Source organism: Lepidochelys kempii, chromosome 10, assembly GCF_965140265.1.
Source record: "Lepidochelys kempii isolate rLepKem1 chromosome 10, rLepKem1.hap2, whole genome shotgun sequence".
Classification (NCBI taxonomy): domain Eukaryota; kingdom Metazoa; phylum Chordata; order Testudines; family Cheloniidae; genus Lepidochelys; species Lepidochelys kempii.
The window spans coordinates 30,478,310-30,496,186 of record NC_133265.1 but is presented as its reverse complement, the minus strand read 5'-3'; the positions used below and the strand labels follow the sequence as shown (position 1 = coordinate 30,496,186).

General features: G+C 47.7%; 1 protein-coding gene across 13 annotated transcripts in view; it reads right to left on the bottom strand.

The window, feature by feature from the left end:
• Positions 1–17,877, bottom strand: part of ROGDI (rogdi atypical leucine zipper) — a 51,989-nt gene that overhangs the window by 22,192 nt on the left and 11,920 nt on the right. For 2 of the 13 annotated variants that reach the window (XM_073362586.1, XM_073362585.1), the window contains exons 3-11: positions 17,757–17,839; positions 15,437–15,491; positions 14,323–14,403; positions 11,422–11,517; positions 9,405–9,503; positions 8,685–8,798; positions 7,698–7,747; positions 3,806–3,868; positions 425–470 (exon numbers count right to left, since the gene is read on the bottom strand). In XM_073362586.1, coding sequence (XP_073218687.1) covers positions 458–470; positions 3,806–3,868; positions 7,698–7,747; positions 8,685–8,798; positions 9,405–9,503; positions 11,422–11,517; positions 14,323–14,403; positions 15,437–15,491; positions 17,757–17,839 — 654 coding nt within the window. In that variant the 3' untranslated portion in view covers positions 425–457. Of the gene's footprint in view, positions 1–424; positions 471–1,249; positions 1,937–2,893; positions 4,548–6,165; positions 6,293–7,697; positions 7,748–8,684; positions 8,799–9,404; positions 9,504–11,421; positions 11,518–14,322; positions 14,404–15,436; positions 15,492–17,756; positions 17,840–17,877 lie in introns of those variants that run through there. The other 11 variants (XM_073362591.1, XM_073362590.1, XR_012161165.1 and 8 more) reach the window with 10 other exon arrangements.

Genomic DNA, 17,877 nt, shown 5'->3' with positions numbered 1-17,877 from the left:
ATTCTAGTGCCAGCTAGAATGCCACTGCTGAGAACTTCCTCCTTAACTTTCCCCACCAGTTAAGGCTGCTGACTTCCCCCACCAGCAGCCTTCCCAAGGTCAATTAGAAAGGTAGCAGGCTGGGTTCTAGTGCTCAGTGCCCATGGAGACTGTAACCTTGCCAGTTTCCATGCAGCAAGGACCCAGCTGCTAGGACTATATTGTGAACTATCTAGGAGCAGTGAAGCAGAACTGCAGCCCACTGTGGTTCAGAGACCCCTCCCTGCACACACAATGAGGAAGAACTGGAGCTGCCCTACTAAGGGAAAGAATGAGCTTGCTGGGTGGGAGCACTGATGGAAGATGTTTTACATGTGACACAGACAACCTCCTGCAGGGCCTGGTAATCAACAGGAGCAAACACAGATAGGAGAGGGCAACTTACATTTAATGCTAATCACGGAACTGGGTTCTTTAATCACATGCTCTGCCTGAAAGGAAATTCAAAAGTAAGACAGTCAAAGTTCCGTAGCACTAGGCATTCATCCAGTCAGAACACCTGTTCTCCTTGCACTTGGGGCAGCAAAGAAGGGGATGCTTTCCTACAGCCCGGCAGAGATCTAGCAGCCAGAAAGGTTCCAGCATTTCCCACTGCTGCGGGTTTATACATATTAGTGCATGTGTACAAGTGAACGGCTTTGAGCAGGCACGCAGAATGCTTTTATCTGCACTTCCAGCTTAAACTGAAGATGAGGAGCTAGGAGATTGGGTCTATTTATCCTCACTGTGGACAGCTGGTGAGACATTTATCGTCTCTCTCTCAAACCAAAGAAGATTTTGGAGGCCATCAAGGGCTTAGTAGGAAGTGTCTCACGTTATGCAGTACTCTCCATTTAGACCAGGGGTGGACAAACATTTTGGCCTGAGGGCCACATCAGGGTTGCAAAACTGTATGGAGGGCCGGGTAGGGAAGGCTGTTCCGCCCCAAACAGCCTGGCCCCTGCCCCCTATCCGCCCCCTCCCACTTCCCACCCCGACTGCCCCACCCATCCAACCCCCCCCCCCCCCCGCTTGTCCCCTGACCGCCCTCCCGGGACCCCACTCCCTATCCAATCCCCCATGCTCCCTGTCCCAATCCCTATCCACACCCCTGCCCCCTGACAGCCCCCCCGGGACTCCCACACCTATCCAGACCCCCTCCCCCGAACTGCTCCCTGTCCCGACTGCCCCCTGGGACCTCCTGCCCCTTATCCAACCCCCGCCCCCAGCCCGCCTACTATTCCGCTCAGAGCAGCATGTCTGGCAGCTGCACTGCCCAGAGTGCTGCCCGGATGGTGGCATGACTGCGGGGGAGGGTCTGGGGGCTAGCCTCCCTGGCTGGGAGCTCAAGGGCTGGGCAGGACTGTCCCGCAGGTTGGATGTGGCCAGCAGGCCGCAGTTTGCCCACCTCTGATTTAGACAGTGCTACAGATCCAGCCACATTACAGACCACCCTAGTCCAGGAGCCAGCCTACAGCTCCTGTTACCGCTCTCCATAAAGGTCTTCCTAACATACGTGTCTGGTCAGTAGGGAATGGCAGGATGGCTATTTCCCTTAGCCCATGTCTCTAGAACTAAAGGAGGCTATTTCCACCCACAGGAAATAACACATCCTTGGTTGCATGCTACAGGCAAAACTTCCCTGAGAAGCTGGCAGCCCACAGCTGGGTTTGACAGCGCTTGGCAATCGCTCTTAGATTATACGCATTAGCTTGACTCTAAAGGGGAGTCACTCACCCACACAGCGTTAAAGATCAGGGATCATCCAAAGATGGAGAAGAAACTTCATTAACTATACACATCCTTTACTGTCCTTGGAGACGTGAGAACTGATGCATGTGCATAGTCTAATTCTCAGCAGGCTGGTAACAGACGCGTGGAGCAGGGCTCTGGTATCGCATACCCAGAGTCAAGAGCACTGCTGGCCATAAAGTTTATTGATGGGAGCAGGTAATGCGTTTGCTATTGTATTGTCACTTCTATGGCAGCGTGGATGCTTAGCAAATCTTTGCTGAACCATTCCCCCTCCACCCACACACAGTCTAAAGCATGAAGGCCTCCAGCTTTCACCACCCACTAATAAACCAGTATTTATTTACCCAACACGACAGTATTTATTTATCCAACCTCCTGGGGGGAGGGATAGCTCAGTGGTTTGAGCATTGGCCTGCTAAACCCAGGGTTGTGAGTTCAATCTTTGAGGGGGCCATTTAGGGATCTGGGGCAAAAACTGGGGATTGGTCCTGCTTTGAGCAGCGGGTTGGACTAGATGACCTCCTGAGGTCCCTTCCAACCCTGATATTCTATGACACTCATTGCAAGCAAAGGCGAAAGCAACTGTCTATCCCTCACCACTCCTGAGGCATATATGCATTAGATGTGGAGGAAGCACAGAGCTAGCCTTTGATTCCTCAAACAAGGAGGCTGGGCAATTATGGGGCTGCTGCTGTTACTATCCCCCTTTTGGTTTTGGGGAACCTCACGAGAGGATGGCATGGAAGGCCTCTGCATCCCATTGAGATATCTGCAGAGCTCCCAGTCCAGTGCAGACAGAGCAGCAGTGGCTGAGAGCAGCAAACAGACACTTCAGCTTCTCCCTCCCAAGAACAGAAGACCCTAGATGCCAGTTTTCAGTTTCCCTGAGAAGAATCACTGCTAAGAGTCCCCACCGTATGTGGATTGTGTCAGGGGATTTCAGGCTGGCAACAATTCCAGAGACCTTTAACCCTGGAGCGTGTGATGTTGCGGGAGAAAGGAAGCACAGAGGCTACATAGCCATTCTTAGCACATAAGATGAAGGAAAACTCCTGCATCCTGACTCTGACTTAAGGCTGGACCACCTGGGAGGAACCCTCAGTGAGTGCATATGGAGAGGGAGTGCCGCTTTAACTTGGGGAAGGGGCCTACTGAAGCTGAGCACTGGGGAAAGGAGAAGCCATTCTCACCACCACAACCTCGCACCCAGCACCAACCCCTTAGCCCCAGTATAATCCACTCACAGCATCCAAAACTAGCTCTGCATTTTTGCCCTGGCCCCAACTCTTTATGATGGTCCAAGGCGGTTAGGTTACGGAGTGGCACTGGGTAGCTTTTGGGTCCTGGGGGGAAAGAGGTTGAGTGCCCCTGCCCTACAGCACTTGACTTACAACTATTTCCAGACTCTTGCCATGGTCTAGGGTTACCTTCCTCATCGTGATCTTCTAGCACCTGCCTGAGTCTATCCCCACCTCAATTTCTGCTCATTTCATACTGCACTGTACCCCATATATCCCGCTCTGCTCTGCCCAAGCCTCCCTTTAGCTGTTATTTTGCAGCCATCCTCCCTCCACCCTACCCTGCTGAGCAGTAAGCCAGGCTATTCTAGCTGAGTCACACTAAGCACCTCCAGGAGATATCCTGGCTTACAGAGGTAGTAAATCACTTGTGACCACTAATAATTCTCAGCATGTCCTAGCATTGAACAATGCCTGTAACAGCCACGCAGCACAGCGCTTGGTCTGAGGAACTTTATTTCACAAATATTGACTGGTTATGGGGGTGATTCATATACTGTAGCATCAATAGGTTAGGCAGCTAACAACCACCATCCTTCCACAGGAACAACATAGTCTTGTCTGCAGATCTGTGTTTAGTGTCACCCTGTGGTAGATCATAGAGACTGTACAACAGAAGGCCTGGCACAGATGGCGGACAGAGGCTCCGCTCATTCCTGTGCTAGGGAGAGAGAGGTTTATGTGCAAATGGCAAACAGAAGCTACATTCTAACAGACAGAAATGACTGGCTCACCTGGGGCTCAGAAACAAGGAGTAACACACAGTCACATTGGTGCCAGGGAGAAGGAAGTAACAGCTGCAAATAAGAACATCTCAAAATGAATGAGAAGAAACATCTGGATAGATGCTGGGGAGGGTTTGGGACAGGAAGGAATGAGTCTTGGGGCCATTCAAAAACCCTGATGGACCATCCTAGGTCACTGCATGAAACAGCATCCTCTTGATCCATGATGTGCTGCACATTAACAAGCACTCAGCCTGCCCCAGTTAGTGTTTGTCTGTCTCGGTCTCTCCCCAGCTCTGTTCGTGGTCCAGCAATCCCGATGGTATGTGCAAATTAGATTAGCTTTACTGGCTCATGGTCTTCCCCTCACCCCAACCCCTCGGACATGGTCCACATAACTCATTATGGGCTTGCAAGGTGCAAATAAGTAACATTCCACATGTGACTACGCAGACATGAGCAAGCTCACGGTCCACATCACAGCACTGCGAGGGGCCCTGCTCAGTGCTGCCATGTGTTGAACCCTGAGGTCTGAAGCACAAGCAGCTCCTACAGGTAATGTCTCTGGAAAGCACTGACCCTGGTGTATGGCAGGACACAGGCCAGTGCGACATGGCACTCCTCTCAGGTTGGTACACAGGGGTTTCCTCCTAAGAGGGGCAGGGCAGTAGTGGTCGGGGTCGTGTAGGGTCAAACTCTTGTGGAAGGATTAGTATGGCCTGTAGTTCCAGTAGCTGGAAAACACAGAGATCTGGAAAACAAGGGATAAAACAGGTAGGCCCCTGGGTTCCCTAGATCCTTGTTAAATAACAGTCTCACGTTAAAGCTGCTTCTTTCTGTTAAAGGGACAGCTTCCTCCCCAACCCCACCTCACAGGCCAGAACTGGAAGCAGCTCTGGGGATGAGAGAAGCTGGAAGGAGTCCATGATTGTCTTAGATCTGGGCCCTCACTTGGAGTCAGTAATTCTCCGATCTCTCTCTGGCCAGACCCCTTCCAAATCCCAGGAGCCCCCTCTATTTTCTTTCACATCCTTCCCTTTAACTCAGAACAATGGCTGCTCCCAGCTCAAGGGGGCTGGGCAGAGCTCCTTTCAGCCAGTGGGATTTCTGGAGAGTGACATTCCCTTCATACCTCCCCCAGAGCGTACACAGCCCAAGCCAGGAGCAACGGGCCACGCTTGAATCCTAGGGACCACAGGCGTATGCCTCAGCAGTGATCCAGAACCAGTGCTACCAACAGTCTACTGGTTCTTGACAGGTTTACACGGATCCTGCCAGAGTGTTCTAGCCCTGGTTATATAAGGAGTGGTTCCTGGTTCCAAGTTCAAGAGCCGTTACAATGGGCCAATTATTATTTGTTCCATTTGTCTATGGAGCCATAGTTGTGCATAGGTGTTTTACACAGAGAGTGTCACTGCCACAGGCTTCATATAATGTACAGCAGATACACACCAGACCACCGAGCTCTTACATGGCACTTCTCAACCAAGGAGCTCAACGCACCCTGCAAAGGAGGGAAAATATTATCCCCATCGCCTAAGGTCACGCACCAGATAAGTGGAAGAGCTAGGAACAGGTCTCAGATCCTCCCGAGTCCTTGTCTGACCACACTGCCTCTCCAGCAGCTCTGAACCTCTGGCCCCTCATCTCAGTTTCTCAATGTATGGCCACGGTCCTTAGCCCAGGAATACATATTTCTGAAACAGCATGACTAGTCCCTCATATGACCTTGTGAACGAGTTCCCCCTTCTGCTCCTGGAAACCCTGACTGTTAAGCCCTCTTGATGAGCTACACAGCACATACACTCCACACCGGGGTACCTTCGCCAAGTGTCTTTATTATTGTTTTTTCCCTTGTGCTCCAAGTACAACATAAACATAGCAGCAGTTAAAGGGAGCCCCCATCCCCAGCCCAGCATTTCGTACTGTTTGCCTTCTCCCTGGCATTCAGCTGGTGAGCTAATTACCTCATCCGGTTCTCTACAGGTGCAAGTGACACTTCTAACCTTGCAAACCACCTCCAAAGTGACCAGGCTGCTGGATTCTAAGGGGCTCTCTCTGCAGCTGCTAACAACACCCTGTTACTAAATCTCACCCAGTTATTTGGAATTTTAACTAGCCTCCTGCTGCGTAGCACCTACCATTCGTCAGCTCCATAGCAACAATTTTTCATTATTTCCCTGAACATCCTGTGCCATCAATACACAGAACAAATTATCTCGTACTGCATACTGATCTCTGTGCCAAGCACTCATGGTCAAAACCATTCCAGCTCACGAGAGCACCTAGGTAACTAATTTGAACAGGTTTGAAACCCTTTAAAAGCAAAGGGAGCCCGCTACTAACAGAACTCCTGCCCACGTCCCTACCTTGTCCTTCAGCTGCTGGCAGAGCTGCAGAGAGACCGTGAAGAAGACAAGGGCGTCATTTAGCCAAGGTACCACACACTCCACTTTATGGACGTGGCTGACTTCATATCTTTGGCTGCCACACTCACTGCAAAGAGAACACACCACAGCTGCTCACAGACAGGGCTCCATGGACTCTGATAAATCCAGGGGCCACACTAGCTAAGTCAGGGTTGGACTGTAAATTATAGGTGCATGTAGTGCTCATGAGAGTGAGGCTTAGTGTGCTAGTTAGCAGACAAATGCTACACAGCTTCCCCTCCACTGTTCTGCCAAAGCACCTTCCCCCAACAGTCCAGTCCTAGATTAAGCAATAGAGATGACAGACTGGGAAACCTATCCACTGTAGGCAGCCACGTCCAGTAGACATTTAACTCCGTTTTACCTGTAGTCAAATTAAGTGGAACCCAGGTTTGTAAATGGAGAGGCTGATGCATCTAGCTCACTGCACCACCACTTAGTTTCAGTTACACCACTGCCCCCACCAGGTGCAGAGAATCAGTATGAATCACTTAGAACTCTTCCCCTCCCTCTCCCCCCTTATGAAAGAAACCACAAGGATTTCTGTCAGAAGCACATGGCTACACGAGACACCTGCCAGACATGCTGAATATGAAACTGCTTCGGCCCCGCTTAAATAAGGTGCAGAGTCAAGCCTTGGCTAACCAGGGAACATGCAGGGGCAGCAGCACAGGGAATGAAACACTGACTGTAGTGGTGGGAGGTTAATGTTCTCTTTTGTGCAGGGCCTGAGCTCCCTGCCAGCCCCTTCCTCTCTCAGTGAGGACTGTATTTTGAACAGCCATGTTTGTCTGGGCCAGGGAAGGAGTCATTGAAGGGATCTTGCTATTGCACCAGTACTCAGCAGGTACAGCCCCAGCTCTGGCTCACTGGAGCTGCCCTACCTAAGGGCTTGTCTACACTTACAGCGCTGCCTTAGGTCATGTCTGCACTTACACGCTTACAGCAGCCCAGCTGTGCCGCTAGAAGAGTGCTCGTGTAGCCAAGTTAGGCCGAAGGGTGAGAGCTCTCCTGTCGACATAATAAAACCAACTCAACGAGCGGCAGTAGCTATGTCGGCAAGAGAGCATCTTTTGCCGACATAGCCCTATGCACACGAGCACTTATGCTGGTAAAATTTATGTCGCTCAGGGGGATGTTTTTTCATCCCCCTTAGCAACAAACATTTTGCTGACGTAAGTGCTAGTGTAGACATGGCCTTAGTGAAAATATTACCTATACCAACAGGAGAGCTTCTCCCATTGGCGAAGCTACTCCACCTCCCCGAGAGGCTGGCTACCCCCTGAGTGACCTTGTTATACCAACGTAAGACGGTAGTGTAGACCTGGCCTAACAGATGCCCTCCTTGGCCAAAAGTTCAAAGCTATTCATAAACAGGGCTAATGCCAATGACTATGTTCTTGTCATGAGTCAGTGTCGGACATCACCCTCTCCTACACACGCTATACAACCCTTCAGAAGACAGTACTTACAACATGGCTCCAGGGTTATGCAGAATGGACCCTCCAGTAGGTCTGAAGTTCTACACAACGGATGCAAGAGAGAAATTAAGTCACTTAAAATCTGACATAAGGAAAAAAAATACAATCAAAGATTTGTCAGGATGTTCTGACAAAGTGTAGCTGAGACTCATGTTTACTGCTGTATACAGGGAGACAGTGGTTTGATATCAAGAAACATGGGCAGGTGCATGCAAAGAAGTTAAGAGTAAACAAAAGGCAGAGCCAAAAGAGCCTCTAGCATCTGGTCTCTCCCTGCCCCTTACGAGGACATGAATTCTCTAAGTTTGTTGGGTCCAGTCTGGCCCAGTTTCAGTTTACCTAAATCAGCTCACACAGAAGATCCAGAGTAATAGTCCCAGAAAAGAATCCATTGCTATGCAGGGTTTGCATCCAAAAACACAGCACCAGGGAGAACCTCAGAGTGAAACTCACTAGAAACTACTTATAAACCAAATGAAACTGACTAGCCTGATTTCCACTGTCCAAGCTGAGAAATCCAAGTGACCAAGCAACTAAAATGAAATTAACTCTTTACAATTCCTTTGGTTTAAATAATCTAAGATGTATTTGTAACACAGATAAGGGATTTTTATTAGAAAAATATTCATTAACTTGACTGTGTCCCTTTAACACTATAAAGGAATTGACCCAAATATATTTTTTAAAATAAAATATCATGCGGGTAAATTTATTGATGACTCCCTCTGGGGCTCACTCAAATAGCTCCATCTTTGCTAAATCATTATTCCCAAACCTAGGTTTGCATTTCCAGGAAGACCAGGTGTTCTGGTTGCATCCTGACCTAATTCCAGGTACCTAACACTAAACACACTCATCCCATGCTCTGGAAATCTCACCACATCACATCATGAGGTGTCAGCATCATCCAAGGAACTGAGAACTCGTCTTTTTAGCCCATATCTCCCCTGACTGGGAAAGGTGAATAAAGGAGACTACCTTGGTGGAATTGGGCTGCAGTGCATGGAGCTGGTAGACAGTCAAACACAGCTTATTTAGGTTGATGTAGAAATTCACAAGGATGTCCGAGGGCAGAGCGGGGGTGAACATTTTCTGTGAGAAAATGGAAATGATTTCTGCATCAGTGACAGGACCCTCTGTTTCTATAGCTAGGGGAATACTACCGTAGAGTCTCTCTCTTTTTTTTTTTTTTAAATGGAAGAGAGAGACAGAGAGACGTTAAGAGCTTTAGGTAAAGGAGAAAAGCTATGTTTTACAGGGAGACTGGAATAGGGACGTGACCATACATGATGGCTATTTCTCTTGTTGCACCTGACCCCTAGACAGCTCTTGCACCAACACTGTGTAAGGGAACAGAAGAGACAAAGGTTAGACTCCATAGTTAGTCCCTCTTTAGAGTTTTGCTCTGGAGAAGCCCAGTTGACAAAGCCAAAACTCTTTCTCCTGGCTGAGGGCTCTTTAAGCCCAGGTCTGAGCAGAGAAAGGTAGACCAACCACCAATACTGAGCACAGGGTCTACATCTGCTTCCAGACAATGGAAGTTATACAAGACTAAAAAGGAGATTCTCTTATACTGTGTCCGACAAGGATAGATTAGAAACAGCAAACCATGTCCCCATCATGGAGGGGCATGATAGCCCTCACTAGTGGGTAGAGAGAGGGAGCGGGCAGTATAGACCAAGACTGATATAAGGTTACCGTAAGGCCACTGGAGGCAATTTCTGGTAGGGTCAAGGAGGCTGGAGTAGTGAGCCGGTTCCGAGCTCGTGTCAGCTGTAACATCACCGCATCCATCAGCTAGGAAAGAAAACACATATTCCTGTCTGAAGGCCATGATGCAGCTTTGGAGGGCGAGCTGAAGAGCCTGCGTAACACGCATGAGTTGTTACAGGGGAAACTGCATCAAGACATGGCGTCAACTCTACACACATGCTCCCACCCGAGGCTCAAACAGAAGCAAGCAGCTCTCGCTCAGACCCCTAGAGAGCAAAGCCCTCTTCAGGTTACTCATGGGCAGGCATGTTCTGTCAACTGCATATCCCTGCTGATGTTCCCAACAAAACCACAACAGCCTAATTGGCATCACTCTAATGCTCTGTCAATGACTTACTGTCACTGGGAGAAGGTTCCAGATCAGAAAGTGCTGATGTTTCATATAAGAGCTTCTGCTTTTCTACGGGATCTGCCACTGGAAGAGCTTGGAGCTCCTGGATATTCTGTTACTCTGAATTCTAACCAAGTAGCTTGCTTTAAAGAAAGTCACTCATGCTACAGACCTCTCCTGGCATCTTTACAATGAGACCAAGCATGATTTGCTCTGCAAATTCTTCTAAACAGCAGAAGGTATTTGCATCCGAGTCACCTCCCTCCCAGGTTGTCTCCCTCCCCACCCCCCGACCTACATGATCCCACTGTGAAATCTTCACTCTAAATTTACACCCTACTTGGCAACAGGGTTAGAAACAAAATGAACCTGCACAAGCTGGGCAGGGAGAGAGACTGTATTGCTATAAGAAAAGAGGAGCAGGAATTCAGACTTAAACTGGGAAAGAAAATTGCTGTTTATAAGTGTAATTTGGCTGGCGAAAATGTACCACTGTCATGCAGCCTTACATAAAAAGCACAAGAATGTTTTCAGAAGTGTCAGCCCACATTCCTTCACCCCACTTTACCCCTCTTCAGGGTAAGTCACCTCCAACTCCAGCTAAAAAAAAAAAAAAAGCCCATTGTGCCTTATGTAAGAAACAGCAGAGAAAACAATTTAAAGATTTTAAGTGCTGACAGTCATAGAGGGATCTAAAGACACTGAAAGCTCTTCTAGAAGCTTTACATACAAAAGAAGATAAAAATGTTGCCTAATTGCTCTGATGGGCTCCAATCTTGCATGTGCAGAACTTTAGTCATGTGAGTCATCACATGAATGTCAATGAAACTACTCACGTGAATGAAGTTATGCACACTCTTGAGTATTTGTGGACTGGGGCCGTAAATGAGCAAGCTCTTTCCTATAAGTCTGTGACAGTAGTGGCTTTTTCACCTGGCAGGAATACTGCATCTTGAAGGAGAATTTCCTCAGATATAGTCCCTATTTTGGGAAGAATGCCCAACCCAGAATTCTGGGGGAGCTGTGTTCATCTGCTACAGAGCTCATGTTTCAGAGCAGCAGCCGTGTTAGTCTGTATTCGCAAAAAGAAAAGGAGTACTTGTGGCACCTTAGAGACTAACTAATTTATTTGAGCATAAGCTTTCGGAGTGAGCTGTAGCTCACGAAAGCTTATGCTCAAATAAATTAGTTAGTCTCTAAGGTGCTACAAGTCCTCCTTTTCTTTTTACAGAGCTCATGACTACTAGAACGTTAAGGCACTCTGAACTATGACTCATCTTCTTCCCAGGGGGAAGAAAAAGGGGGGTGGTCTTATTTGCTGATCTTTTCCTGTTTGATTGCCTTTGCCCAAGTAAAAACGGAACAGGCTTTTCTTTCTCACACTTGATGTGGTGAGAAGTTACAGTCAACTTGTCCAGTGGCTCGGACGGTAGCCAGGGACCTGGGTTTGAGTCCCTGCACTACCAAAGACTCCTTGTGTGACCAGTCTCTGCAGAGATTTCAACTCAGTACAAAAAAACCCGACACCGAGCAGCTGCATTAAAAAGAGGGGAGAAATGTGGAATTGGAGTCTATCCTCTTACCCCACCTCCCAGAGAGCGTTCTGCTCACCTTGAGGACCTCAGAGCCTGTTTTGAACTGGTAGTTTACATCTCGGTTTGTGAGCAGGTAAATTGCTTGGTTAACGTGGTTTCTAGCATCCTGGATCTGCAAACGTACAAAATACAGCCCTGTCAAATCAGCTCCCCCTGAACTAATGCTAAAAAGTAGACTATCCCACTGTTGTCTCCCAGGATCCATCCCTTACCACTGCACAGACAGGAAAGAAAATGTTGATCATCCCATAACACTAAAGGCATTTTCTTCTGGGCACTCGGCACTCACCACTAAAGCAAGCTGTTACCTCTGCCATTAAGATCATAAAATGATTGATCTACCAGACCAGGCATTTTAAGAAACAACAATCTGAAGTCTGGGGCCTGCTATTTTATGTCCTGGACCATCAAACTAGCACTGATGGTTTGAAGGAGCAGTGATGTCAGGTAGTAAGATCTCGTGAGCAATCAGGGCCAGAAACAAAAGTGATACATTGCTATCCAGCTAGGCATTCCCACTGTCCAGGATATAGGGCATTCAGAGCACATTCTGGTTACTGTCTTTGTCCAGTCTCCCCATCTTCAGCTGTGATCTGATTACAGTGGCTGCTCTTAAGAATCATTGCCATAGAGCTAAAATCAATACAACATCTGAATACTTTAAAAGAACACGAAGCACTGATTTCTAACTTTAAGGTTCATTGGAACAGTGGATTACCAACACTCTAGAGTAGCTGCTGCAGCATTTGGGTGCAGGGGAACATATCACTGGGGCTGGCCTCTTGAGCAACCTTTCATAGAATAGACCTGAGGCACATCTAGCATGAACCCCTGTGAACCAAGAGAGACTGCAGCATATGGTCCGTTAACAGAGCAATCCTGCCAGAGCTGCCCATAATAGGAGTGAGGAAAAACTCCAAAGGCAAAGAAAGGGTTCACTGGCAAAGGGAGAAGAGCAGAGGAGCATCTCCAAGTGGGGGTGAGACTCAGACACTCAGCACCAGAGGCTGGTGTGGGAGCTGGAACAGAGGAAGGCATTAATGAACGCGGAGGATGAACACAGAAAAGGTAGGCACAACTTAGGGTAAGAGGCAGTCGGTGTGTACAAAAAAGCACTTGAACGAGTTTAGAGCAGGATGCTGTGAAGGGCATGTTTCGCTAGGGTTTTCAAACAAGTTCTAGGTGCCAGTTGCAAATGTAACAGTGAAACAGATAGACACAGCTTTGGACACTTTGTTCATGGGAAGCTTGTAGTCTGAAGCTTCCTTTCTCCCCCATATCTCGGCACAAGTCTCCCGAGTGCTGAACTGAACCTTACCTAGTGCAGGCCCTGGATAGATATATGAGAAAAGCTCCTGTATGACTTGCACTTGCTTCCCCAGAGCACGCAGCTCAGAAGTCTCAGTAGGAGTCTTGTGACTCAGAGGAGGGTGTCTTTAGATGGAGGAAACCTGTCCAGTGCAAAACCACCATTATGCTGCAAGCAGCTGGCGGCTCAGATACCGCTGGCACTCGTGACATGGCATCACAGGACACTACCCTGCAGATCCCCCACCTCCAGGAACATTCCAGAACAACAGACTTGGGAGCAGCTTATGCCACTAGGCGCTGCAGTGACACGCACCATCCCCCTTGTCAATACAAGGACTCCGCTCATCCCTGCCTCCTCTCTCAGACCTGTTTTCCTTCTCTATTCCACTTCCCCGAAGGCTTCCCAGCCCTTTCCCTGTTCAAGTAACAACTACCTTCCCCTCCACAACCAGCTCCCGCTTCTGGTTCCTTTCCACGCAGACTCACAGCACTTCCTCTGATTGGCAAGACCCACTCCCTCATGGAAGAGGCTCATGATATTTCACTATGGGAGGCTTATTCTGAGAGAAACAGGACAAGGGTCTCCTCATAATCTCATGAAATACTATTATTCTGCCTCCTTTAGGCTCTCGCATTCCTCATCTAAATAACATTAAGAGACCAAGTCCTTCCAAAGTAAATGAAGGCAGGAGCTGTGCTTAAGAGACGGTGGAAGAATATCAATAGAGCAGCAATACAAAAAAGAGTCACTATATGTCGGAAACACTGCTGAGCGCATCACAAAAGCTCACTTGTCTGCAAAGCACAAACTCCTCAACATAGCCATAAGTTTCAGTGACTCAAAGCCCAAATCAACAGAGGGTTTGATTCACCTACCACAGAGTCTAAACACGGCAATTGGCTAACATGTTTAAAATGCCAGTAAATTAGAGCTCTCAATCTGTTGTAGACCGATGTGTCCAACAAACTACCAAAATCCAAATATGCTTATAAAAAAAAAAAATCCAAGATAATGTATAAGGATCTACATAGCATAGAACCCCAGAGTCAGTTTTTAAACTTCAATGGTGGAAAACTTTACTTCTATGAGACTGAACACTAGATTTCCAGAAGCCAGATCTCCGACTGAAGAATTCAGATATAGCTAGAGTCTGAGGCACTGGCATATGCTGTTAGTGAGGAGAAGGGAGAAGACATGATTTCATACAGGGAATGAGAGCAGACTTGTGAGCCAGCTCAGGGCCAGATGAACTGTTCTCTGTTCAGCCAGCCAAGATTCAACAGGCATTGAGAGAGAGAGCTACAGCCCAGGTGCTCTGAGCACTCCTTTCACAGGCTCAGCACTCCAACCCAGAGAGCTTTGAGCTCACTGATGTCTCAGGAACTAGAAGCACCCACCCTTTTTCTTCTAACGCCCTAATCCCAACTAGTTCACACCTCTGCCCCCTCCTCTATCACACTCCAACTGATAAGGAAAGGAAGGTGGGTACTGGGGTCTGGAGAACCCCAATGAAGACCACCAGTCCTTTTCTCTTTGAAAGAGGGCCTTTGCAGGCTGCTCAGACTCGGACCAGCTCAACACAGGGAAGACTCCTGATAACCATACCTGCTGCAATTTCCACTGCTTGTCTTCGCGGAATGTGAAGTGCAGGAGCTGGTTATTTCTGGGCATTTTCAAATTAATATCCTTTAAGAGAGAGAGAGAGAGAGAGAGAGAGAGAGAGAGAGAAATAAGAGGAACTCCCCCACAAAACGCAGAGCAGGGCACCCCCTGAACAAAAGGTGCTGTGCATACCCCTTCAAACCCATCCATCCCATCTCCGACAGATCCATCCACACTGACTGCTGAGTGGGGGCATTTTGAGCAGTACTGGTTCAGCCAGTTTTTCACCTTAATCTTTTTTCTACAGGAGGGAGACGCAAGGCATAAATGACAACGCCGTTACTGAACTGGGCCCAGAGAGGAGACTGCCAGTTCATTTGAGGAGGTGGTGAGGGAACTCTGATGGTACAGATAAGGGGCAACGTAGGTGAGACGCCCGTCAGCTAAGATGGGTCTATCGCAGTACACGTGACAGTTAAGCCCTCTACCTACCTACCTATCAGGTTACAATATTGCAAACACGAATGATATTTCACTCGGTCATCATAAATAATGAACTGTCCCAGGTGAGTAAGTGACAGTTTTGGAAGGCTGAGTTAAAACAGATCTAAGACTATACACCATGCATATTAAGACTGGACTGCAGCTAACCAAGGTGCCACTCCCTAACTGGGAGAGAAAACACACCCCAGCAGGATAGCACACACATGTACGGACAGAATCTTCCTCCTCCTCATCCCTGCACTCAGATTTTTTTAGATACAGATTTCAATCCTTGGCATCATGTCCCAGCAGCATGTCAGCTATGCAAGAAGTGCCTTGTACAGCCACAGACTTGGCTGCATCTTCATTCAGTTGCATGGCAGTGTTCGGCTGGCACCAGAGCCTATTGTAAAACCAACCAAAGCAATGGCGAGATGCAATCACTGTGGTACCGAGGTGCCATCACTAGACAGCAACCAGCCAATCACCACCACAGAGGGCAGCTCCATTCCCAATGGGCTTGACACACCTCCCCGCTTGTTGACATCTGAAGGGACAAGGTCTAGCATGGAAAGAAAGGCAAGGAGTACGCTTCAGTGCTAGCACAAAGTGATTGGTGTGGATTGGTACTCACAGCTTGGCATAGAGCATCTCCCTGCAGCATCAGTACTCCTTTCACCTGGTCTGCGCTGGAATGACAAAACAGTTCCAACCAGTGAGAGTCACAGGAGACAGCCTACCAAGACCGGTACAGAAGCAGCCAGCCTCTCACCCCCAGCAAGAACAGGGGACCAGCCTCCACCCTTACCAACCAAAATGCAACACAGCAGAGGGCAGAAAGGACCTTCCCCACTCCCAGGTGGGTACACAGGAGCTCCCCAGTGCTGGTCCTAGTATGTCCTGTGGACAGCTCAGCTAGGGAGATGCATTCTCACCACCTACTCTTAGGTCAAGCCTCCTGCCAGCAACTGTAATATTGCTTGAGAGATGCTCCCTTGTGTAACTGACTTGTTAGAGCACTAAGGTCCCATCCTAAACTATTTTCCTCCCTGTATTAACAATCCACACACTGTTCACCATTTAAACATTAGAGTTCTGGCACTAACAGCATGGATGCAAATCACAAACTAGGTTATAATCTGACATTGTGTACGCTTTCTGCTTATGCCATAGAGGAAGTTGAAGAGTGGTGCTGGGCAACTGGTCACCTTCAGCAAAGGTCCCACCTTTTCAACAATCCTGTTACATGTTTATATGAAACAATGACTGGAAACTAAAGTATCTGGGCTTTGAGGACTCCAATTTATGAGCCCATCTCATTTAACACAGACACCATGATCTCACTGACCTCCCACCATCTGACAAAGACAAACCTGTTGCAGTTCAACTCAAAGTAGATTGAAGTGATAGAAGAGAGAAACATCAGGAGGAATGGACAGAGACAATCTCTGCACACACAGATTTTCCCCCTTGGATACCAGAATCCCTTGCTCCACAGCTGCTCAGAACTTTTGTGGAAGCATGTTTCACTGTCTACTGTGTAACTCTACAGAAGTAGAGCTGAACTGGAGGCTCAGAAACAGTGACTATTTCAGATGCAGTTTAGTAGTAACCGCATTTATATAGCGCCTTTCATCCAGATCTCACACTGCTTTGTGAGGTGGGTAAACGTTATTCCTATTTTACATTTTGGGAGACTAACACACAGAGGTTAAGGAACTTGCCCAAGGCCACACACAGAGTCAGCAGCAGAGCCAAGAACAGACTTCAGATTCCTTGAGCCCAGGTCTCCAGCTGTAAGCACTAGACAGAGACTCCTCATTATTCACACATTGAGCAGGGTCAGAACTGATCTAACTATTCAGCAGTGATGTAATGAATCAGAATATGACCAGGAAAACCACCTGGTGATTCCACTAAAGAATCAAACAAAAAGGAAATTCGTAAAGTCTAAAATGTGATCCATTTAAAAAGTACTTTCATCTGATGGGAAGCATCTAATTTTACTTAAGCCTACCACAGGAGTGATTTTTTTGAGAGCACTATTCTTATGGGATCAAAGAAATGAACTTCCCATCCTGTATGTACATTACCAAAGATGCTAATGCATATGGAGTAAACAAGGACAGGTATGTGTATTTTAACAGGCAAATACAATTAATGTTTGATAAAATGGCAAGAAAGCAGAACAGATGGGAAAGTCGAGTGTTCTTTCTTTAGAAGGTTATTAAACAATGAATAAATGAGCATTGGCTAACTGCCTTTTACAACACAAACAGCAAAATATCAGGCTTTCCTCAGAGCGACAGTCTCTTTTTTAAAGGGCTGGAAATTTACAGCAGTAAAGGTTCAAATAATGAAATTATGGCTGAACATTTCAACATCTATTTAGAAGCAGATATTCAGCTATCGACCCAACCACTCAACTGTGGGAGTAACACAGTACAACAGTTAAATTGGGATTTACAGAGCAGAGAGTGGGTAGCTCCCAGCTACAGCTGTCCGATAGGGGCTCTTATCTTAGCCTTGAACTGCTGCTTTTCTAAATACCACTGCATTCAGATCTCCACGTTTGTTATCTAACAAAGCAGATGAAATGGGGGAGGGAGGAAGATGTGACATGCAAACGATTAACGTAAGCTAGGAGAGCAGCAAGCGAGAAGAGACAAATAATGCCAAACTGTCACAGACGTTGTAGGAAACGAGTTAAAATTGTGCACCAAAGTAAATCAGCTTCTGCGCTCTGCAAGCCAGGCACCTGGGTCACGACAAGGTGGATGTGCTCAACTATGGAAGTGCTCTAGTGTCTCCAGATGTTACATGGGCGACAGCAGCAACAGGAGAATCTGTGTCAAATGGGAGCGAATTGCCTCAGCCCTCCACATCCTTCCCCCTCCTTTCCTACGCAAGGAGGATCCCAAGACCAAACGTGCACAGGGAGAACACACACTTACCTTGAAGTGCCCAGCATGAAGTTCTCCTGTTTGACTGGTCCTTCTGTGCTACCAACAGGCAAAGCAAACCTGTGAGACGCCTCCTGCACAAGAGCAAAGGGAACTGACACTGTGACAGAGT